This window comes from Pongo abelii, chromosome 6 (assembly GCF_028885655.2).
Source record: "Pongo abelii isolate AG06213 chromosome 6, NHGRI_mPonAbe1-v2.0_pri, whole genome shotgun sequence".
Classification (NCBI taxonomy): Eukaryota; Metazoa; Chordata; class Mammalia; order Primates; family Hominidae; genus Pongo; species Pongo abelii.
Genome location: NC_071991.2, coordinates 39,971,082 through 39,994,079, shown reverse-complemented (window position 1 = coordinate 39,994,079; position 22,998 = coordinate 39,971,082). Strand labels below are relative to the sequence as shown.

Here is a 22,998-nt window from a genome sequence, read left to right as displayed (position 1 = left end):
GGACGGCCTTCCTCTCCCTTCTGAGGGTGGCCTGCCCTCCGACACCCTGGCACTAGTGGCACTTCTAGGTTTTGTTTTCAGTCCTGAAGTCCTCCCAGGGTGGTCCGAACTGATGGTGAGAGCCCTGCTTCCTGGGGATTGGCCTCCCTTCTGCCATCAGGAAAACCACTGAGTTACTCCATGTGTTTCCGGAGAACCTCATTTGTCTAGGGAGGCGATGGGTAGGATGTTAGAAACAAGGGCACTGGGGTCTGACCGTCTAGATTGCCACGTGGACAGTGCAGTTCACGCGACCTCAGGCCCGGCCTTTTACCTCCCTATGCCTCAGTTTACCCATCTGTAAGAAGGGAACTCCCCAGAACACATGGAAACCTCCTGGAGGTGACTGTTCTCAGGGTTGTATATGTGGTCTGTTGTATATGAACTTGAAGCGTGTGAAACTGCAGGACGACATGCAGCTCTGGTGCCCTTGGAGCTCAGGGGTCGCGTGTTCCCACCCTTGTTTAGAGAAGCGAAGTGTGTCTGGTGCAGGCCCTTCACCTGGATTGTTCTGTGGGTGCCTGAGCCAGGTAAAGATCCTCTCAGCCTGTTTCCATAGCGGCCTCAGCTGTTGCCTCAAGTGCCCCCGTGCCTGCCCTTCCACTGCACTAAAATGAGCTGGTGTTGACTTCTCAGCCCAGGACCCAGGGATCTCCCCCAGCCAGAGTCTGTGTGCGGAAAGTTCCAGAGGCCTCAGTGCAGGCTCCCTGTCGGAGAGTGCAGTTGGGCCCGTGGAGGCATGCTGCCTGGTCATCCTGGCTGCAGAGAGCAAGGTGAGACTTTCTCGCCCCACTTACTCAGAACTGGCTCCTCCCAAACCCTGCTCATGGCCAGCCCCACCCATGGCCCCACCCTGGCCACACCCAGCACAGTGCTGGGCACTGCTCTTGCCCCAGCTACTTCCTCTGCCATTGCCTGTCCCCGCCTTACCCTAGTCCCCGCCCAGCCCCACCTCTCTCTGCTCAACCCTGCTCCAGGCATTGCCCCCATCCTGGCCCTGCCCACAGCTCCTCTACCCATGGCTGCATCCCAGGTCCTGCCCCAGGCCCAGGCTCCCTACCGGTTCCCACCCCTGTGCCTTCTGACCCTCCTGTCTCCAACCCCCAGCAACTTCTCTGAGACCACCTGGCCACTGAGCTTTTTGCTTATCATTCTTCAAGGTGCCCCCACGCTGGGTGGGCAGCGGTGGTCACCTGCCTGGGGGCTGCATCCTAGACCTGCCTGGTGTTCAGAACTGTGCTTGCAGATTCTTCATGGCCTGGAAGAGCCAAGGGCCGGGCCCTTGTAGGCTAGGATTTGGGGCCCCCTCAGCCACCCAATAGCTGTGGGGCCTTGGCAGTCACTTAACACCTGTCTGTTTAATTTCCATATCTGTAAAATGGATACTAGTGACCACCCACCTTAAATATCCTCTAATGAGCATTTCTCAGTGTTGGTGCTACTGTCATTTTTAGCTGGATAATCTTCCATTGTGGGGGGCTGCCCTGTGCATTGTAGGGTGTTGAGCAGCATCCCAGCTTCTCCCCTTGTGACAGCTGAAAATGTCTCCAGATATTGCTACATGTCCCTTGGGAGGGGGACACAAAAATTGCCCCAGTTGAGAGCCTCTGCTTTAGACAGCACACTGTTATAAAACTGTTTTATAGCATTAGAAATGCCTCCAGGTGGGCTGTGATACTGATGGTATCTCCTCTCACCCGTTTCCTGGGCTGGGATAGGGTTGTGAGGGTGTTGATAGGTCAGGTTAATGGAAAGAGGGCGTTGGGCTGGCAGCTAGCACTTGTGCCCTGCACAGTCCCCTCACACTTGCAATATCACCCCTGGGCCACGTGGCAGTCCTAGATAGAGTCCTGGGGCAGTTGGCTGGGTCTCTCTTTTGATACCCCTTTGGGTCAGTGAAAGGCAGAGGGACACATTCTGGTATCCACTCTTCATTCATGTTTATTGAGCATCTGGGCTGCCCCAGGTATCCTGGAAGCCGCCTGGGAAGGCGCAGTCTCCAGCCAGACTGACCGAGCAGCTGCTGTCCCCCACTGCAGGTCGCTGCGGAGGAGCTTTGCTGTCTGCTAGGCCAGGTCTTCCAGGTTGTTTACACGGAGTCCACCATCGACTTTCTGGACAGAGCGATATTTGATGGGGCCTCTACCCCCACCCACCACCTGTCCCTGCATAGCGGTATGTTGAGTGAGAGTGGGCAGCGGGTGGGAGCAGGGACAGGAGGGGCTACTGCAGTGGCCCCCAGCTCCCCATGAGTTACTCCTGGAATAGCGCAGTTACTGCCATGACATGGTGGCCTTTTGTTTCCAGACTTTACTGTTCATATTAGCCCGTAGGGTTTCATGAAGGCAGAAATGTCACCTGTCCTTGAGCGAGTTGCACCAGGTCAGCACTATGGCTTTCTGGAATAAATTTGGGGTCTGTGAACACTTTTTTGGAACCACTTGTGGCTAAAGTCACTTCACGTAACTCAGAACAAAGAGCCTGGAGAAGGCTCCTAGCATTGGGGCCTGTGATGGAATTGGGGAGGCTGAGAGTGGGTCTGGGGAGCCTCTTTTTCAGTATGCCCAGACCATGGCTGCTCTTAATGTGAAACTCCTTCCAGGACCATGGCCAGACCCATGGGAAGCTGCTCAGGCTGCCCTGGGAGGCCAGCTGGCAGTGGTGGAGCAGTGGCAGATGGGGAAGAATGGAAGGCACCCCAGAGCTGCCTCCTGCATGGCCCACACAGCATTTTCAGGAGTCTGTTAGTCCATTGAAAACGCTTCATCAGCAAGCTCACTTGAGTTAAGTCTTCAAAAACATCTGTTTTTCAGATGTATTACTTATTGAGGATTAATGGGTTATATAAATGAGGTGCATAAAAAGCTGTTGGAGGCCGGGTGTGGTGGCTCATGCCTGTAATCCCAGCACTTTGGGAGGCTGAGGTGGGCAGATCACCTGAGGTCGGGAATTCGAGACCAGCCTGACCAACATGGAGAAACCCTGTCTCTACTAAAAAATACCCAAAAAAAAAAAAAGGCTGTTGGAAACAGTGCGGCTTGTTGAGTACAATTTCTTCTTTTTATGGAGATAAGTCCCTGCCCTCTGCCCTTTCCCCAGTAACTTGCACATCTCAGTGAGGAGAGTAAATGGTGGAGAACCCTGGGGAAGCCTGTGCTGGTGTGAGGGCTGCTCCTCAGTGCCTCCTTCTTCCCTTTCTTGCTGCTGGTGCCAGAGCCCTTTGTGGGCACCACACGCCCTGTGTTGGCCCAGCAGCTGCAGAGAGGACAGCTGCTGAGCTCTCAGGCATCCTCTCCATCTCATTTAGTCCTCGGTGGCCCAGTGAGATAGGTGCAATCTTCATCCCCATTTTAGAGATGGGGAAGTGGAGGCTTAGAAGTCAACAGCTTATCCAGATGAATGTACCATATGAGTAGCAGATGATTTATCAAGCTGTAATTAAACATTCAGTTTTAGTGTGATTGGTTTGGCCCTTGTGCTTTAAAATTCCCAAAGGGCCTTTTTTTCTTTAATAATTTTTTTTACTGAGAAGTACACAAGTCATACATGTACAGTTGAATGAATTTTCATAAAGTAAATACATCTTGTGACACCACTGCTGGGGGTTGCTGAAGTGGGCTTCTTCCCCTGCCAGCCTTTCCCAAGACCTTCCTGTGGGATCCATACACAGATGTGCACACGTTACGCACACCCATACACGCATGCATTCTCTGCTTATTTCTGCCTTGGAGTTTTGCTTGCTGTGTTCTCTCTACTACAGCTATGCCAAAACATAGCAGCATAAACAGCAGAAATATATTCTCTTATAATTCTATACGTTAAGAGTCCAGTGTGGGTCCCACTGGGCTAAAGTTGAGGTGTCCACAGGGCTAGTTCCTTCTGGAGGCTCCAGAGAAGAAGACATTTCCTTGTCTTTCCAGCTCCTAAAGGCGGCTGCATGCCTTGGCTCATGGCCCTTCCTCTGTCTTCACAGCCAGCCACGTGACCTCTTCCACAGTCACATCTTCCTTTGACTGTCAGCTTCCTCTGCATTTCAGGACTCTTGCAATCACATTGAGCCCACCCAAATTCTCCAGGGTCATCTCCCTATTTCAAGGTCAGCTGATTAGCATCCTTTACTCCCCTTTGAAATTGGTAACGTATTCACCAATTCCAGGGATTAGGATGTGGACGTCTTTGGGGGGTCATTATTCTGCCCTCCATACTTACCTTGTTCCTAGTGCCAGAAATGTCCCTTTCATCTCCCAGCCTCTCCCTCTGCTTCATTTAAAATCTTACCCTCTCTGCAGCACTCACCTGCCTCGCTCACAAAGCTTTCACTCACTGTCTGTGCTGGTGTGAAATGTGCCTTCCTCAGGTTTGAAATAGCAAATTACAGTCTGTGTCACACAGACCTAATGTCATTTGTTGAATGTAGCTGCTCACTGCCAGACCCTTTGCTGGTCTGAGGGTCTTGGGAATCCTGTGGCTTCGCTGGGTTCAGTTGGGGAGTCAGACTGCCCGGCTCTGACTGTGGTTTCTGCTGTGTGACCTGGGCCAAGTTGCGTAACTCTCTGACTTGCTTCCTCATCTACAAGTGAAGACAGGGGTGATATGTGCCTGGGTTAAAGGAGACAAAGCCCCAGTAACCCTGCCTGGCACGTGAGTGATACCTCAAAGACAGCTTTTGTTGGCTCTGGCCATGGGTGAATGTGGACTTCAGCCCAGCCTGCAGCAGGATTTGCATTTGCCAGGATCCCCAGGAGGGGTGTATGTGGGCTCAAGTCTGGGAAGCCCTGCCCTGAGGCACACAGCACATTCCAGAGTGCGGGCAGCTTGATGAAGGACAGCAGGGTCTCTGAAGACCAGGGCTGCTGCTGTCTCCTGTAAATACAGCAGTGGGCTGGACTCAAAATGCCTCCCCACTGTGTCCCTGAAAGTCATCTTAGTTTTCTGCATCTTCCTTACAGATGACTCTTCTACAAAAGTGGACATTAAGGAGACCTACGAGGTAGAAGCCAGCACTTTGTGAGTGCACATGCCACCAAGCCCTGCGGTGGGACACGCACCAAATGCATTGCCTGGTGTTGTCCAGGCTGCAGCCAGTCAGCTCCCCCATCTTAGCTCACCCTCGCTAAGCCATCCCCAGACCCACTGTCCCCAGCTTAGTGAATGGCTGAGGCCTGGCTCGCCGCCCTCTCCTCGTAGACTTCAGACTTCTAGAGCCCTTGCTGTCCCTCTGGTCTCTCCCTGCCTACCTTCCCATGGCCTCCCAAGAGTGAGCTTGTAATAGGCATGTTGGATGGAGCTGTTCCCCTGCCCGAGCCTGCCAAGGCGCTGGCCTTCCAGCCCATCTCTGCCACCGCCTGGGGCTCTGTAGTAGTTCACCCACTTGCGCTCTCCATTCCTGCCACCTCCCCAACCCCGGCTCCTTCCCCTGCCCAACAATGCTGCCCACTTCCTTGACCTGTGTACTCCCTCCCTTCACTCAGAGCCCAACTCAGAGCCACACCCCCGGGGAGCCCCAGGACCAGGCCAAGCTGACCACCCTGCACGCCCGGCCAGCTCTCCTCTCATCATCATCATCACTTACATTCCTCTGTTCAAGGACAGGGACCCACACACACGGCATGGACTAGGTTTCCTGAAACGTGTGTGGGATGGAGAGTCGGGGAAGCCACCCACTCACATACCACATTCTTTCACAGCTGCTTCCCTGAATCCGTGGATGTGGGTGGTGCGTCACCCCACGGCAAGACCATCAGTGAGAGTGAGCTGAGCGCCAGTGCCACTGAGCTGCTGCAGGACTACATGCTGACGGTAGGCCTCCGCCGCAGGGACGCTGGGCTGCATGAGGGAGGGGGTGCCCCAGGGAGGATGGGGGGAAGGGGAGGAGGAGGAGGAGCAGTGCAGGGCAGTCTGCAGTGAGTGAGGTCACCTAGAGCACTCTTGGTCAATTTTGCTGACATCACTGCCTTTTCCCGGGGATAGTCTAGGAGAGCATGAGTCAGTGGGGCTGAGTTGGGAGTGCTGTGGCCATCAGGGCTGGACTGCAGGCCTGTGCTTAGGTCCTGGGGGAGGGGAGGGAACGGTGGCCCCTGCAAGGCCACATGGCCAGACATTTTTATCCTCCCCATCTTGTATAGTTCTGTCATTGAAAACTCAAGTCTTCCTGATCTGCCTGTGTGCCTGTGTGTAGCCTAAGGGCACAGGCATTGGCCCCGGGCCAGGTTGCCAACTTCCACCCTGCCCTGCTGGCTCCTGTCCCTCCCATGCACTCTGTGTTCCAGCTCAGGAGAGTGGAGCTGCCCGGGTGCCTTGGTCTCCTCTGGGTGGCCCTGTGCCAGGCCCGGTAGGATGGGGACACATTGTGGGCATTCTGATGCCCCAGCCTGTGCAGAGGTGAAGCCAGAGACAGCTGGTGCTCCGGCTGGGGTTATTGGCTGTGGCAGGGTGGGCCCGACTGCCTACTCTTGCCCACTGTGCCCAGCCCCCACCTGGCTCTGCTCTCTTGTAGCTGCGCACTAAGCTGTCATCACAGGAGATCCAGCAGTTTGCAGCGCTGCTGCACGAGTACCGCAATGGGGCCTCTATCCACGAGTTCTGCATCAACCTGCGGCAGCTGTACGGGGACAGCCGCAAGTTCCTGCTGCTTGGTGAGTGGGCCCTGGAAAGAGGGTGGCTTGTCCAAACCTGGCTTGGAGAGGCTGATCCCTCCTGGGAATGTGCACACGGACCCCTCAGTGGGTGCAGCAGGGGCTCCATCAGGGATGGGAGATTGGAACCAGAGATGGTCATGACAGCACAGTCCAGAGATCGGGGAATCTGCCGTGATTAGTCGGAAGGGCTTTTCCCAGGTACTGTTGGGGGCCCACCGACAGGCCTTCATTCTCCTGGGGACTCAAGCTGAGCTGGATGGGCCCTGCCAGGAAGCAGCAGAGATCCCCCAGGAGCAGGGCTGGGAGTGAACACAACCCTGAGATTTAGGAGAAGAGTGCTGGAGGAGCCAGAGAGGCATGGGTTTTGGTGAATGGGTAGGACTTCAAGGCGGAAGGACCAGCATTTGCCAAGACCCCCAAAATGCTCGGCACATTAGGTCAGTGCGGCTAGAGGGCTGTGTGGTCTGAGCAGCAGAGTTGGATGTTGGCCCCACACCTCTCAGGGGCGGTGACTTAGCTGTGGTTTCCCTCTGCCGACACTTAGAACACAGCAAGTTGGCAGTAATGTGTTGCTAGTAGCCAGTTGAAGGCTTCTGGGTCCTGGCCTGTTTTCCCTGCAAACCAAGGAAGGTGGGTTTGTTAACTGTCGTACCGACCTGGCAGTGGCAAACGTGGGTTGCCTGCCCAGGGCTCCCCACTCTTAGGAGCGTGAAGGGCTGGAGGCTGGGGCAGCCTCTCTGTACAACAGGTTCTGTCTAAGCAGTGCCTGCCCCTTCTGTGCTGGGCCCTGCGTCGCCTCCTGGCATGGGACTCTGTCTGCCCCTCCACAGCAGGGAGTAGAGATTCTGAGAGACACACTAGGCTTCCCGAATAAGAGGGCAGCCCTCTGAGTTAGGGCAGTCACCTGGGTCATGGCAGGGAAACAGTGGACTTTGGCATGAGGCCTGCCTCTGAGGACTGCACCCTTGTTGCTGGGTGCCAGCAGGCGGCTTTGAGGACTGCTCTGGGCCTCAGCTTTCCCCACTGTAAAATGGGGACTTTGTGAGGACTAATAGAGAGAGAGGAGGCCACAGGTTCTTGGCCTGTGCTGGTGCCTTGAGGCCAGGGAGTGTGCATGTGGCAGAGGCAGTAAGCTGTCAGGGCCAGCAGCAGTGTCTGTCAGAGTTGAGGTTTTAGCCAAACTGTCTGGCCCCAGGAAGCATGATTTCAATCAGGATGCTAGATGCAGTGAGCATGGCATCAGGGTCCCCAAGGCCATGCACCAGGGGCAGCTGTGGCCCTGTCAGGGGGCTTTGAGCCCTGAGAGAAGAGCTGAGTGGGCTGAGCTGAACTGGAGGTGCCATGCTGGGTGTTGTGTGTCTGCAGGTCTGAGGCCCTTCATCCCTGAGAAGGACAGCCAGCACTTCGAGAACTTCCTGGAGACCATTGGCGTGAAGGATGGCCGCGGCATCATCACCGACAGCTTTGGCAGGCACCGTCGGGCCCTGAGCACCACATCCAGTTCCACCACCAACGGGAACAGGGCCACGGGCAGCTCTGATGACCGCTCGGCACCCTCAGAGGGGGATGAGTGGGACCGCATGATCTCGGACATCAGCAGCGACATTGAGGCGCTGGGCTGCAGCATGGACCAGGACTCAGCATGATGGACAGTGGATGGGGGGCACCCATACCTTCCGCGCAGTCATCGTAGGCCTTCCCAGAAGGAGCTGCCCAGACCTGCGTGTCAGCCCTTGGTGGTGGCCAGGGAGAGGCTCCAGGCGCAGATGGCCCCGGGCGGCCCAGGTCCTCTACTGTGAAGGAGCAGGGAGCTGCCGAGGGACACGAGCCCCAGTGCGGGGTGGAAGGCTCTTTGCCTTGTCCACCAGGGCTCAGCCAAGCCCTGCAGCGTGTCCCTGCTCGGGGAGGGCCCGGCCGAGCTGGCAGGGAGAGCCAGTCCTGTCGGCTGGGCCCTTGGACAGCTGTCAGTTTTGCACATGATGTTCCTATTGTAACTCTCAGAGACCTTAAAAAGAAGTTTACTGCAATGTGAATAATTTAATCTCCGGTTGCCAAGCATATTTCTGATCCAGTTGGGTGAAAGCCATCGGTGCCAGGAGGGGTGTCCGCTCTAGTCTCTGTCCCTGGGTCCCCGTCTGCCCTGCAGCACCTGGGACTCGGCAGTGGTCCCTGGGGGCTGGGGTGGAGGAGGCAACAGGCTCTTGTGCCACAGGAAGGGCTCGATTTGGACTTGAGTAGTGTGGGTGTGGGGCAGGAGCGAGTGTTCTGAGGCCTTTCATGGGCAGCGTGTGTGGGGATAGCGTGCGTAGTGTGTGTTGGCACCTTGATCTTTACATCCTGTGCACTGAATCCTTCGAGGTCACTGGCTGTGCCCTGCACCCCCCTTCCCCCCAACCCCATGCTGCAGGTTTTTTCCTCAAGCAGCCTGCACTACCCCGTGGAACAGAAATGCTATCTGAGATCTCGTCACTTTGGAGCCCGGGGGCTGGGTCTTCAGAGGCCAGTGTGCAACTCTGCCGACCCTGTGCCCTCATTGTGTGCCTGTCTCCATCCTTGTCCCGTGAGCTCTTCTCCCCAAACCCTGTTGGCCTTGGTCTTGCCTATACCCTTTGGGGCCTTACAAACCTTCCTTGGATATGGGAAGGGGAGGAGAGGTGACCTGGGTCAGGTTGTCCTGAGCCTCTCCCTCCACCGGAGAACAGCCACAACCCTGCTGAGACCCCCAAGGGGACAGACATCTAGGAAGGAGATTGGCTGTCACATCTCCTTCCTGCCCAGGCTGGGGGCCTAGCCTTGCTGGATGGAGGGGTTGCATGTCAGGCCCCAGGGCTTCTCTGGCCCAGGCTTGGGGAAGCAGGGAGAGCCTCTGGGGCTCCATGGACACCCTGATTGTGTCCAGGCCAAGCCAGAGGATCTGGAGTATCTCAGGCACCTTCCTGAATAAGGTGGACGGGTTTGTATGGTATCACAGCTTCTGGACAGGAAGGGGCCTGGTTGGTGTTTTTTTGTTTGTTTTGTTTTGTTTTTCTGAAGACAGAGTCTCACTCTGTTGCCCAGGTTGGAGTGCAGTGGCGCGGTTTTGGCTCACTGCAACCTGCACCTCCTGGGTTCAAGCGATTCTCCTGTCTCAGCCTCCCGAGTAGCTGGGACTACAGGTGCCTGCCACCACGCCCGGCTAATTTTTGTATTTTTGGTAGAGACAGGGTTTCACCATATTGGCCAGGCTGGTCTCAAACTCCTGACTTTGTGATCCGCCTGCCTCCCAAAGTGTTGGGATTACAGGAGTGAGCCACCGCGGCCGGCCCTGGTCAGTGTTTTATGGGCGAGTTTTCCCACTGTACTGGGCTGTTGTAGAGCTGCTTACTCATGGGACCCCAGGCCAGGGCAGGCAGCAGGCTCTTTACTGTTGACACTGTCTCTAAGTTTACATGAAAATGGACATGCCCTGGAAGCATCAGGAGAGGCTGAGGACGAACCACACAGTCTCCTGGGCTCTTGCCCCCTACCAGAGCCCACCCTGTGCCAGAAGGTTCAGTGTCCGCCTTCCATCCCACTGGTTGAACATGGCCTTGCATGGGCCTTCTTTGTGGAGTGTCAAAGGAGCCACATGCCTGCCCCTCCAGGGTCCGTCCCAGGTGCGGCCCCCATGCTGCAGTCACTGGTCTTTGCTAGCAGAAAGAGTAGAGGACATGGAGCAGATGAAGGGACACCAGAGGGTAATGAGGGGACACCAGGAAGTAATGAAGGGATATCAGAGGGTGGTGACAGGACACCAGAGGGCAGTGAGGGGACACCAGGGAGTAATGGGACATCAGGGAGTGATGAGGGGACACCAGAGGGTGATGAGGGGACACCAGAGGGTGATGAGGGGACACCAGAGGGTGGTGAGGGGACACCAGAGGGTGGTGAGGGGACACCAGAGAGTAATGAGGGGTACCAGAGGGCGGTGAGGGGACATCTGAGGGTGATGAGGGGACACCAGAGGGCAGTGAGGGGACATTGGAGAGTATTGAGGGGACACCAGAGGGCGGTGAGGGGACACCAGAGAGTAATGAGGGGACATCAGAAGGCGATGGGACACCAGAGTGTAATGAGGGGACATCAGAAGGCGGTGAGGGGACACCAGAGAGTAATGGGACATTAGAAGGCGGTGAGGGGACACCAGAGAGTAATGAGGGGACATCAGAAGGCGGTGAGGGGACACCAGAGAGTATTGAGGAGACACCAGAGAGTAATGAGGGGACACCAGAGAGTATTGAGGGGACACCAGAGGGCGGTGAGGGGACACCAGAGAGTAGGGGACACCAGAGGGCAGTGAAGGGACACCAGAGAGTATTGAGGGGAAACCAGAGAGTGGTGGGGGGACACCAGAGAGTAATGAGGGGATATCAGAAGGCGGCGAGGGGACACCAGAGAGTATTGAGGAGACACCAGAGAGTAATGAGGGGACACCAGAGAGTATTGAGGGGACACCAGAGGGCGGTGAGGGGACACCAGAGAGTAGGGGACACCAGAGGGCAGTGAAGGGACACCAGAGAGTATTGAGGGGACACCAGAGAGTGGTGGGGGGACACCAGAGAGTAATGAGGGGACACCAGAGGGCGGTGAGGGGACACCAGAGGGCGGTGAGGGGACACCAGAGAGTATTGAGTGGACACCAGAGGGCGGTGAGGGGACACCAGGGAGTAATGAGGGGACAACAGGGCGGTGAGGGGACACCAGGGAGTAATGGGACAACAGGGCGGTGAGGGGACACCAGAGGGTGGTGAGGGGACACCAGGGAGTAATGAGGGGACACCAGAGGGCGGTGAGGGGACACCGGTGAGTATTGAGGCGACACCAGAGAGTAATGGGACACCAGAGGGAAGTGAGGGGACAAAAGAGGTTGATGAAGGGACACCAGAGGGTGATGAGGGGACACCAGAGGGAAGTGAGGGGACACGAGGATGATGAAGGGACACCAGAGGGTGATGAGGGGGCACCAGAGAGTAATGAGTGAACACCATAGGGCAGTGAGGGGACACCACAGAGTAATGAGTGGACACCATAGGGCGGTGAGGGGACACCAGAGGGTGGTGAAGGGACACCAGAGGGAAGTGAAGGGATGCCAGATGGTGATGATGGGACTCCAAAGGGCGAGGAGGAGACACCAGAGGGCAATGAAGGGATACCGATTTATTAAGTAGCAGAGCTGAGGGAAGGCATAGGATGGCTCCAGCTTCTGGTCAGTGGCTACATGGTCAGTTCCTGCAGAAAGAGATGGTCATGCTGGGGGAAGCACCCCGCAGTGGAGCCAACATCAGGACCCCTCGAGGCCCTTGGGGACAGCTCAGGGGCAGGGAAAGGGGCCAGTGCTCACTCACCATGATGGCGTTGACGATGTCACTGTGGTTGTCTCTCAGAGCCCGCACGGCCTTGGCCCTGGACACATTGGCCTGCGCCATCACCAGCTCAATGTCACGCAGTTCCAGCCCCGCCTCGTCCACCTGGGGTTGGGGGAGCAGGGAAGTGGCTGGAGTTGCTTGAGGTCCCTGGGGCAGAGCTCCCATGTAGCACTTCCCACCACCCTCTGTGAGGTCCTGGAGCCCCTGCACCTCACCTCTTCCTCCTCCTCCTCTTCTTCTTCCTTGCACTCCAGCCTCACCCGGGGCCTGGGTGCTGACTCAGGGACCAAGGCCGAGGGCTCTGAGGGCACCTTAAACTTCTCAGCTGCGGCTTTGTGCACTTGCTGGGACAGGTCCTCAATCTGCAACATGGAAGACAGCTGTGTCAGTAGAGCCTGTCCCCCCTCTTGTCCCCCATCCCTCAGATCCCCCATTCCACCACAGCCTCCACCCAGACCTTGGCCTCGCCAAAGACCACATAAGTGTCTGAGGCTGGGCTCTTGAAGACATCAGGCTTGGCGATGACAAAGAGGATGTTCTTGGACTTCTGGATGGTGATCCTGGTGACTCCCTGAATCTGCCGCAAGCCCAGCTTTGACATTGCCTGGGAGTAGAGGGCAGAGGGGGGCTCAGACCTGGTGTTGACCCACATCGGGGGAGGAGAGCAGCACAGTGCCCAGGAAGGCAGTTTCCACCGCCAGCTTCCCCAAGACTTTGGGCTGGTGGTTGGTCCTTCCCCATAAGCCTCAATCTATAAGGGCCCTCTCATGACATTCCAGCCTCAGCTGTTTAGGGGAAGGTGTGTGGGTTACTGGCATGGACCCAAAGGTCCCCCGATGGATGGGATTTCATTAGCCATGGAGTGTGAGGGTCTTGGTAAGGACGTTCCCCACACAGATGGTCCCAGGCCTGAGGTCCCAGGGGGAGCCACCAGCCCACCTTTCGGGCCTTCTTCTCACTGCGACTCTGCTTGGCTTTGGCGATGGTCTCCTCACTGCCGCCTGCTGGGGCCTGGGAAAAGGTGAAGGCTGAGCATCCATGGGTGGGGTATGGGGCCCTCCCAGAGGCCCACCCTCCTCCCTGGACTGGGCACCTGGGCTGGACACTGCGCGGTCTGAGGAGCCAAGATGTCCTGCTCGTCCAGCTCGGCTGACGACTCCCCGTGGCTATCCGAATGCTGGCCCGAGCCCAGGGCCCGAGGCGAGTCTAGGGAAGGGGAGAGGTGTGAGGATGGCCTTTTGCTTCTAGGTGGCGGGGAAGGGGGTTCAGGACCCTGGCCCTGCTGCCACATCAGGGCCAGAGGAAGCAGTGCCAGCTCTCCATGGTGGCTGTGGGGTCTGGGCCCCCCACCCTGCCACCTCAGAGGCCCTCCAGCTCAGGACAGCTCTAAGGAGGAGTCCAGTTGACCCAAGCCCCAGGGCACTTCACTCCCACCCTCTGCCTTACCTTCCTCCAGGCTGTCCTCATCCTCTTGCTGCTCGGGGGCCGAGAGCCCTTGAGGGCCAGCTGGGCTCTGGGGCCCAGAGGGAGGAGGCACTTGGCAAGGCGGCGAGATCTGCAAGGCCAGGTCTTTGGCATCCATGGAGGCCACCTTGGCGCTGAGGAGTGGGGAGTGAGGTGAGAGGCTGACTCGCAGCCCAGTCCCCAGAGGCTGTGTGGTTCCTGAGACAGCAGCGGCGGCAGGCTGGGCTCCTGCCTGGGGCGGTGGGAGGCCCAGAAAGCCTGGAGGCTCCTCGTCTTCCACGGAGTCTTCCTGGGAGTCCTGGCACAGGCAGGGGGCTGGGGGCTCCAGTGGGGGTAGGGCTGCCCCAGCAAGGGTACCAGGAGCAGAAGGGTCAGGGCCCAGGGGCCTGTCCACGGGTGCGCTGGGCTGACCCTTGGCAAGGTTTTTTGGGGGCTGCAGCAAGGGGGCGCCAAGGACACTGGGTGCTTCGTGGGGTTGCTCAACACTGCCCAGACCCAGCACAGGCTCCGGCTGCTGGGAGGTTGGTGCAGACGTGGGGGCAGGCGCATCAGGGCAGCCTCCCAGCACAGGCTCCGGCTGCTGGGAGGTTGGTGCAGATGTGAGGGCAGGCGCGTCAGGGCAGCCTCTGTCCAGCCTGGACACAGCCCCTACTGAAGACTCTGGGCAGGAGTCCAGACTGGCCTCTGTGGCCACAGCTGAGGGAAGCGTGGGCTCCGGGGTGGACTTGCCACTCAGGCCTCTTTCCTCCCTGGCTGGGCTCAGGAGCCGGGCCTGGCTGACCTCAGGGCAGGCAGCAGGAGGTGCCTCGGGGACCTTCCCTGCACCTCCAAGTGCTGACCTGGGTCCATGTTCCTGTGCCAGTGGCTTCAGGCCTCCTCCCTGCTGGTTCTCAACCTCCAGGGTCTCCTTTTGGGGCGAGTCAGGCTTAGCCCCATCACCTGTGTGCGCTCGCGCTTCCAGACATGCTTCCCGTCCAGGCCTAGAAACGGCTTCTGCTACTTCCTCCCCAGCACCAGAGGCAGACTCAGGGAGACTGAGGGCCTCCATGCCCAAAGTGGAATCCGCATCTTCCTGTGCGGCCCAGGGTGTCCCAGCTTCTGCAGCTGGCTGTGGGTCATCCTGTTGGACCTGGTCCAAGGCTGCAGGCTCCGGGACTATAGGGAGGGCTGCATTCTTCTCCTCAGGTGCTGGCCTGGGGCCTAAGGCTGCACCTACTTCCTGCTGAGCCATGGTGGCCACAGGCTCTGTCCCTGGGGCGCAGCCTGCTTCTGCCTGAAAGGTTTGAGGGGTGGCCATAGCCAGAGGCTCTGGACCTGAGGTGGGGCCTGTGTCTTGCAGAGGCAGAGGTGCTGTCATAGCGGAGTCCTGGGGTAAGGTGAGGCCCTCTTCAGCCTGCTGGGGCACAAGCGAGGCTGCAGCCGCAGGCTTTGGTGCTGACGAGAGATCTGTGTCTTGTAGGGGCAGACGTGGTGTCATAGCGGAGTCCTGGGGTAAGGTGGGGCCTTCTTCAGCCTGATGGGGCACAAGCGAGGCTGCAGCCGCAGGCTTTGGGGCTGATGAGAGATCTGTGTCTTGTAGGGGCAGAGGTGGTGTCATAGCGGAGTCCTGGGGTAAGGTGAGGCCCTCTTCAGCCTGCTGGGGCACAAGCGAGGCTGCAGCCGCAGGCTTTGGGGCTGACGAGAGATCTGTGTCTTGTAGGGGCAGAGGTGGTGTCATAGCGGAGTCCTGGGGTAAGGTGGGGCCCTCTTCAGCCTGATGGGGCACAAGCGTGGCTGCAGCCACAGGCTTTGGGGCTGACGAGAGATCTGTGTCTTGTAGGGGCAGAGGTGGTGTCATAGCGGAGTCCTGGGTTAAGGTGGGGCCCTCTTCAGCCTGCTGGGGCACAAGCGAGGCTGCAGCCGCAGGCTTTGGGGCTGACGAGAGATCTGTGTCTTGTAGGGGCAGAGGGGGTGTCATAGCAGAGTCCTGGGGTAAGGTGGGGCCCTCTTCAGCCTGATGGGGCACAAGCGAGGCTGCAGCCGCAGGCTTTGGGGCTGACGAGAGATCTGTGTCTTGTAGGGGCAGAGGTGGTGTCATAGCGGAGTCCTGGGGTAAGGTGAGGCCCTCTTCAGCCTGCTGGGGCACAAGCGAGGCTGCAGCCGCAGGCTTTGGGGCTGACGAGAGATCTGTGTCTTGTAGGGGCAGAGGTGGTGTCATAGCGGAGTCCTGGGGTAAGGTGGGGCCCTCTTCAGCCTGCTGGGGCACAAGCGAGGCTGCAGCCGCAGGCTTTGGGGCTGACGAGAGATCTGTGTCTTGTAGGGGCAGAGGTGGTGTCATAGCGGAGTCCTGGGGTAAGGTGGGGCCCTCTTCAGCCTGCTGGGGCACAAGCGAGGCTGCAGCCGCAGGCTTTGGGGCTGACGAGAGATCTGTGTCTTGTAGGGGCAGAGGTGGTGTCATAGCGGAGTCCTGGGGTAAGGTGGGGCCCTCTTCAGCCTGCTGGGGCACAAGCGAGGCTGCAGCCGCAGGCTTTGGGGCTGACGAGAGATCTGTGTCTTGTAGGGGCAGAGGTGGTGTCATAGCGGAGTCCTGGGGTAAGGTGAGGCCCTCTTCAGCCTGCTGGGGCACAAGCGAGGCTGCAGCCGCAGGCTTTGGGGCTGACGAGAGATCTGTGTCTTGTAGGGGCAGAGGTGGTGTCATAGCGGAGTCCTGGTGTAAGGTGAGGCCCTCTTCAGCCTGCTGGGGCACAAGCGAGGCTGCAGCCGCAGGCTTTGGGGCTGACGAGAGATCTGTGTCTTGTAGGGGCAGAGGTGGTGTCATAGCGGAGTCCTGGGGTAAGGTGAGGCCCTCTTCAGCCTGCTGGGGCACAAGCGAGGCTGCAGCCGCAGGCTTTGGGGCTGACGAGAGATCTGTGTCTTGTAGGGGCAGAGGTGGTGTCATAGCGGAGTCCTGGGGTAAGGTGGGGCCCTCTTCAGCCTGCTGGGGCACAAGCGAGGCTGCAGCCGCAGGCTTTGGGGCTGACGAGAGATCTGTGTCTTGTAGGGGCAGAGGTGGTGTCATAGCGGAGTCCTGGGGTAAGGTGGGGCCCTCTTCAGCCTGCTGGGGCACAAGCGAGGCTGCAGCCGCAGGCTTTGGGGCTGACGAGAGATCTGTGTCTTGTAGGGGCGGAGGTGGTGTCATAGCGGAGTCCTGGGGTAAGGTGGGGCCCTCTTCAGCCTGCTGGGGCACAAGCGAGGCTGCAGCCGCAGGCTTTGGGGCTGACGAGAGATCTGTGTCTTGTAGGGGCAGAGGTGGTGTCATAGCGGAGTCCTGGGGTAAGGTGGGGCCCTCTTCAGCCTGCTGGGGCACAAGCGAGGCTGCAGCCGCAGGCTTTGGGGCTGACGAGAGATCTGTGTCTTGTAGGGGCAGAGGTGGTGTCATAGCGGAGTCCTGGGGTAAGGTGGGGCCCTCTTCAGCCTGCTGGGGCACAAGCGAGGCTGCAGCCGCAGGCTTTGGGGCTGACGAGAGATCTGTGTCTTGTAGGGGCAGAGGTGGTGTCATAGCGGAGTCCTGGGGTAAGGTGGGGCCCTCTTCAGCCTGCTGGGGCACAAGCGAGGCTGCAGCCGCAGGCTTTGGGGCTGACGAGAGATCTGTGTCTTGTAGGGGCAGAGGTGGTGTCATAGCGGAGTCCTGGGGTAAGGTGGGGCCCTCTTCAGCCTGCTGGGGCACAAGCGTGGCTGCAGCCGCAGGTTTTGGGGCTGACGAGAGATCTGTGTCTTGTAGGGGCAGAGGTGGTGTCATAGCAGAGTCCTGGGGTAAGGTGAGGTCCTCTTCAGCCTGCCTGGGGACAATCGTGGTGGCAGCTACAGGCTTTCGGCCAGAGGGGAGGTCCAGCCCTCCTTCTTCCTTTAAGTTCTGAGGAGAGTCTGGACACAATGTGAGGCTTGTTTCTTCCTGTGGAGTTGGAAGTTTTTCTGCAGTGACAGACTCTTGGCCTAAGATCTCGCTGATGCCCTCCTGGGAGGGCTGAGGCATTGCCGTGGCAGCAGATTCTTGTCCAGTGGTGGAGTCCGCGTCTTCCTCCCCAGCCTGTGGGGTCACCCTGGTAGCCGCCTCCACCTGGAGGCCTGGGGCTACCTGCAGAGTGTGAGGGGTCACAGTGGCAGTGGACTCCTGGCCTAAAGCAAGGCCCTCTTCTGTTACTTCTGAGATCGATTCCTGTCTCTGGGAGAGATAGGCCCCTCTGTCTAAGGTCTGAGGAGCAGCCTCCAGGGCCCAGGACACAGTCCCTTCCTGAGCCTGCAGCCCCTTGGCCCCACCTCCGCTCTCCTCATCTGTCTTCTGGACACTGTCCTGGAGCAGGGTGGCCTGGGCATGGGGCTCCCCGCTGTACAGCCTCTCATCGTCTGCCTCTGCGTAGGAGGCCGAGTCTGAATCAGAGGAGGCTGCAGAGGTGTCGTCCCGGAAGGCAAAAGCCTCGTCCATGCCCTCCGTGATGGACAGGTCAGACAGTGACTGCAGGAAGGAGGCGGACGTGCTGTCCTCCTCACCCTCCCCAGCCAGGTCCCCACCTGGATCGGGATCCGCCACAGCCTCCTCTTCTTCTTCCTCTGGGGATAGCGGTGTCACCTCCACTGCCTCCACCTGGAAGATGAGGCTGCCCTGGAAGGGTAGGAGGGCTGCGGGGATCATCGGGTCACTGGCCAGGAAGTCCAGGTCGAAGAAGTGGCCCTCCTGGCCCCAGGAGGAGCTGCTGTCTGCAGAGAGGCTGGACTCAGAGGATGGGGGCTCTGGGGTCCCGGCAGGGTGCAGCTCTCGTTCATCCGCCATGGACCCCTGTGGGGACAGGCCCCAGCTTGAGGGGAAGTCCAGCCCTTCAGCCGGAGCCAGCAGGCTGAGGGAACAGGAGGGTGAAGAGGCCCAGCTGTCCCCATCGGCCGTAATGTAGGAGCCCGAGGGCGAGGCAGGGGGCGAGTCCAGCAGCTCATCCCGCAGCTCAGCCTCTGAGTCCCCGGCGTCCCCACGGGGCCCACAGCCAGGAAGCAGGGCATAGGTGGTCTTGGTGGGGGTGGAGGGAGGCGTGAAGAAGGAATCAGGGTCTGGCGGAGGGGAAGGCACAGAAAGATCACCCTGAGAACACAGCTCGGGGGGTGGGTCTGGGCTTGCGTGCCCAACCTCCCGGTCCCTGAGCGCTGTCCGGGCAGCCCTGGGTGACAGGAGGGCCTGGCACGTCTCCTCTCCCATCACAATCCGGGGCTCCAGGGTGGCCGGGAGAGGAGCCTCGGTGGACAGAGCCTGGGAAGATAGGCCCTCAGGGAGGAGCATGGGGCTCTGGCCGCCCTCCCCTGGGTCTGCCCAGGCCGAGGGTGCCCCACCAGGCCCTGCATCCCAGCTGGCTCCCTCGGGCTGAGGCCGGGCACCCGGCTTGCTGGGCAGGAACGTGAGGGCCAGGTGGCTGGGCCCTGGGGTCAGAGCACAGGGCTCCCGCTGGTCCCCTCCCAGGATGGTGGTGGCAGCAGCCGCATCGCAGGACAGATCTGTGGAGATAGAGAAGATCGTGAGGTGCCCCTGGATGCATCTGCCAGGCAAGGGCCAGGCCCAGGGAGATGGATTCCGGCTGCATAGGGCCCAGAGGAAGGCGGATCCAGGAAGGCAGAAGAGAAAAGAGAAGACCCTGTGCGCGCTGCGTTTGAGGGAGAACTTCCAGGAGTTTTGACAGCAGAGAGCAGCTGCTAGTGGTTTCCTAGAGAGGGGTTTTGAGAGAAGTGTTGCTGGGAGTCATGAACAGACCTGCCCGGCAGCTTTTCTCAAGGACACCTCAGCAAAGAACTAGCATTTAAGCCTCTCTGGGGAGACTGGATTGCAGTTTCCATTCCATAGAATCAGTGTGGTTCAGCTGGGCTCAGTGGGAGGGGCTGGTGGTGGGACTCTGCCGGGCAGTGCCAGCCCCATCCCATGACCTCCCAATAGATGCGCCACATGAGGCAGGCGGCACCAGCACGACGCGCGCAGCTCGAACACTCCAGGCTTCATGGCTCGCTCTGCCTCCTCTCTCTGCTGTCCTTGCTACCTACACTTGAGGCCAATATGTCAGGGTTTCACCAGGCCCCTCCGACCCTGCTCCCCTCCTGCGGCCAGGGAGATGAGGAAGCCAGGGGCCGCCACACTCAGCCAAGTTTCTGGAGAACAGAGATGAAATGTCCCACGGAGGCTTTGTTGGAGCATCTGGCCACAAGGGCAGTAGTGGGCAGGAATGGAGACCGTGGAGCCCAGCAAGAGCACAGGACAGCTTCAGAGGGCCAACAGCAGCCTCTGGCTGAGTCCTCTCCTTGGTGGCAGCCACCCCATGGGTGACCACCAGTTCCTTCCCGGGTGCTGGGAGTTCCCGCCCTGCCCTGTGGGCCTTCTCTGGGTCCCATGATGCACTCCCACAACCCCCTGGGCAGGCTTCAGTATGAGGAGGCTCTGGTACTCAGTACATGTCTGTGAGCTAACACACCTCCAGCTGAGAAAGGAGTCCATAGGAAGTAGCACTCATGGGTCAGAAAGGACTTAGGGGACTCAGGAAGATGGAAGAAAACCCCTCCGAGGTTGCAGCACACCACACCGCTATGGTTTTCTGCCTCCTGGACTCTTACTGGCCTGTATTTTATCACAGGCGAGATCACATTGCACATTCAGTCTTGAATCGAGCTGTTTTCACCCAGCCTAATCTCATAAGCATTTTCCTGTGTGCTCTAAATGCTCATAAGCCTCATTTTAAATGTCTCCATTATGTCCACTCCCTCACTTGGACCTAGGCCAAAGCACCTCTGCTTGAAGCATCCAGTGAAGGCCCTTCAGAGCCCAGGCCAGGTCTTGCCCAAGGTGGGGGAGCGGCGGCACACAGGGGCCAGCTCTCCAGGCTGCAGATGCCTGCCTGGTGGCTCCTGCTCTACTGCACTCACTGGTGACCAGGACAACATCTCCTGCACCTCAGCTTTCTCATCTGCAAAGCAGAGCCAGGATTAGAGTTGAAGCTGAAAGAAGGGGGACCCTGTTGCCAGGCTGCTCCAGCTCCCCTCAGCAGCATCAGAGCCCTGAGCCCTGAGCCACCAGCCAAAACTCATCACCCGAGGGCTTTGCTGCTGGGGTGATGGGACATCCAGGGGGTCCTGAGACAAGGGGGTCCTTTGGGTTCCTGCATGCCTGACACCCAACATCAGGAGTGGGCGTGGCTGGTGGGGCATCACTGGGTGCCCTGAAGCTGGGCTCTTGGTTCTGGCCCCTGGTGTGGCCCCCAGGGCAGGGGAACGGCTGAGCTGTTGGGATGGTACAGAAACCAAAGGCCAAAGGTTTTTATAACTCATTCAAGGTCACCAAGCAAGCCAGAACAGAGCCAGCACAAGACCCTGGGGCTGGGAAGTCCGGGCCTGCACTCCCTGCCTCCCACCTAGAGCAGAGGCAGCAGCCTGTGTCACCCCAAACCAGGCCCCAGGCCCCAGCAGTGGTCCCATCTCTGGGTGACTTCTTGCCCACAGCAAGGTGCCCTTGGCCCTACCCACACATGGCTGACCTCCACGCCAGGACTGTCCAGGCTCGGCTCTTTCTAGGCCCCCGTAGACCCCATCAGCCTCCACCAGCATTTGTTGACCCAGCCTAAGGACAAGTCTGCACACCCAGGGCCATTGCTAATCAGGCCACCTCCCCCAAGGCCTTCCACCTTCCAGACCCAACTTAGGCTTTCTTCCACAACCTGGCCCTCCATCCCGGCTTCCCAGGCTCCAGGCAGTCCTGCTCCTCCCTCCAGAGCCATGACCCATCGCCGGCTCAGGACAGACCGGGTGCAACTGAGGACCCTCCCGGTGGTCACCTGATCGTACTGGGGGTATCGGCCGGACACCCCGCCTCCAGAACCCGCTGCCTCTGTCCAGAGCGGCCCAGCCCCGGCAGGCTGGCAGCTCGGTGCAGACAACGGGATGCAGCGGGCGGGATGCGAGCCCCACGATCCCTGGGTCGGAAGCCAAGGGCTTAAGCCCCCACGTCCTTTCTGGCTCGCGGAGGGCACTTCGTGCGCCCCACCTTCCCCGCGGTTCTGAGAGAGGCGGTAGCAGAGTTCAGATGGAGGGAAGGACAGGGCGCAGAAAGGGGAGGGGACTCGAGGGGGGCCAGGGGGATGGGGGAGAGGGGTGAAAGGTGAGCGATGGAAAGAGAACCCGGGCTGGAGAGGCGAGAGGCTGGAGGCAGGGAAAGAGTGGCCACGGCCTCACCTGTGCGGGGCCCGGGTCGGTCCGCCTCGGGCAGCAGCAGCTCGGCGCGGGCAGCCTCCCCAGGCATGGCCTGGCCGTGCGCCCGCCCGTCCCTCAGTCCTTCCGACCCTCCGTCAGTCCGTGCCGCCGCCCCGCCGAGCCTGCGCGGCCACCGCCCCTCGGCCGGGCCGTGGGGGCAGTGGGTGACGTCAGGCCGCCCCGCCCGCCGGTCCCAGCGAGTGAGCGTGCGCGGGCTCGCCAGGCACTGCGGAGGGCGTGGGGGGGGGCTCCCTCCCCGCCCCCACCCCACTCGGCTGTGGCCTCCCTCTCGCTGTGGGCGGTTTCGAGGGGGAGCGGGGGTGGGCGCCTGCGCCCGGTCCCACCCTTTCCACAGCATTTACGAGGGAGGGTTTCAGGGCCAATTGGAAGCTGGGTTGCCTCAGGATGGCATTAGCCCGTGGCCGGGAAGAGGCGGGGACGCCCCTAGCATCCTGGTTGCGGGAGACTGGGGAGGTGGTTGGGATCCTGGGATGCTCGGAGCGCTTTGGGTGGAGTTGGCGGCGCAGCCTCCTTCCCCGCTGACCAAGCAGAGGGTGCAGGGCCTGGGGAGGGAGGGGGCCCCGCCCAGCCCGATGCCTCCATCCAAAAGGTGAGCTGGAGCTGCAGCTCCGGAGTGATTGGCTGGTCCTGGCAGTCGTCGGTCTCCGTGGCAACCGCCTCCTGTCTCCATGGCAACCAGGGATGGAGCCGACGAGAGCGCACCAGGGAAGGCGGCCCGGATGGGTTCGTCTCCAGGTCTCTTGGCAACTCGGTGATCTGTCCCATCATCTCCCCTCCACCCCCACACTAGGCAGTAGAAGGAAAAGGGAAGAAAGTGTTTCCCTCTATTCCTGGCAGCACCCTCTGCCACACCTCCCAGGAGGAAGCCCGCCCCGTGAATTTCCTGAAATGCCTCTTGCTTTCACACAGGCTACTGCGCCACCCAGATTCACTGAGCAGCCCTCCTCCCCCGTGCCAGGCACCAGGGAGACAGATGAATGAGACATTGTCATCACCCCAGACTGGGGTGGGGGGAATCAGAGTAGCCATTGTCACAGGCAGGGAGGGAGGTTTCAACATCCTCAGTCTTCTGTGGGTTCTAACTTTGAGCTCATGAAGCCAGGGGCTGCCCTCTGACTCCCCCAGACCTGCCTCAAGGCTCAGTGCTACACACCTGGCTGCCTGCTGGGCATCTCTCCCCGCTGTACCCCAGGAATCAGACACACCACACCATTAGAATTAACATCAAC

At 59.5% G+C, this 22,998-nt stretch overlaps 2 protein-coding genes and 1 pseudogene across 8 annotated transcripts in view; 1 reads left to right on the top strand and 2 right to left on the bottom strand.

The window, feature by feature from the left end:
* The window catches only part of CCM2 (CCM2 scaffold protein), a 77,092-nt gene extending 68,374 nt beyond the window's left edge, over nucleotides 1-8,718 (top strand). For 3 of the 7 annotated variants that reach the window (XM_024250436.3, XM_024250435.3, XM_024250434.3), the window contains 6 exons: nucleotides 676-812; nucleotides 2,079-2,214; nucleotides 4,989-5,046; nucleotides 5,727-5,838; nucleotides 6,536-6,674; nucleotides 8,043-8,718. In XM_024250436.3, coding sequence (XP_024106204.1) covers nucleotides 676-812; nucleotides 2,079-2,214; nucleotides 4,989-5,046; nucleotides 5,727-5,838; nucleotides 6,536-6,674; nucleotides 8,043-8,323 — 863 coding nt within the window. In that variant the 3' untranslated portion in view covers nucleotides 8,324-8,718. Of the gene's footprint in view, nucleotides 1-675; nucleotides 813-2,078; nucleotides 2,215-4,012; nucleotides 4,136-4,988; nucleotides 5,047-5,726; nucleotides 5,839-6,535; nucleotides 6,675-8,042 lie in introns of all 7 variants that reach the window. The other 4 variants (XM_054559230.2, XM_054559229.2, XM_054559231.2 and 1 more) reach the window with 3 other exon arrangements.
* Nucleotides 8,719-9,110: 392 nt separating this feature from the next.
* LOC129054343 (nascent polypeptide-associated complex subunit alpha, muscle-specific form-like) lies at nucleotides 9,111-11,852 on the bottom strand (annotated as a pseudogene).
* On the bottom strand, nucleotides 11,838-21,886 carry NACAD (NAC alpha domain containing). The gene is made up of 8 exons (XM_063725998.1): nucleotides 21,731-21,886; nucleotides 13,508-19,018; nucleotides 13,155-13,267; nucleotides 13,001-13,072; nucleotides 12,519-12,665; nucleotides 12,277-12,423; nucleotides 12,041-12,163; nucleotides 11,838-11,924 (listed from the first exon to the last, which is right to left on the bottom strand). Exons 1-8 carry the CDS (start codon nucleotides 21,795-21,797, stop codon nucleotides 11,910-11,912), a joined length of 6,195 nt encoding a protein of 2,064 aa, XP_063582068.1. The 5' UTR covers nucleotides 21,798-21,886; the 3' UTR covers nucleotides 11,838-11,909.
* Between the last annotated feature and the right edge of the window lie 1,112 nt (nucleotides 21,887-22,998).

Excerpts from the sequence above, each read along its gene's own strand:
- NACAD (XM_063725998.1), bottom strand. The coding sequence starts at position 21,797 with ATGCCTGGGGAGGCTGCCCGCGCCGAGCTGCTGCTGCCCGAGGCGGAC. Across the intron at positions 19,019-21,730 it reads CCGACCCGGGCCCCGCACAG|ATCTGTCCTGCGATGCGGCT; the intron begins GTGAGGCCGTGG and ends CTATCTCCACAG. Across the intron at positions 13,268-13,507 it reads TGAGGACAGCCTGGAGGAAG|ACTCGCCTCGGGCCCTGGGC; the intron begins GTAAGGCAGAGG and ends CCCCTTCCCTAG.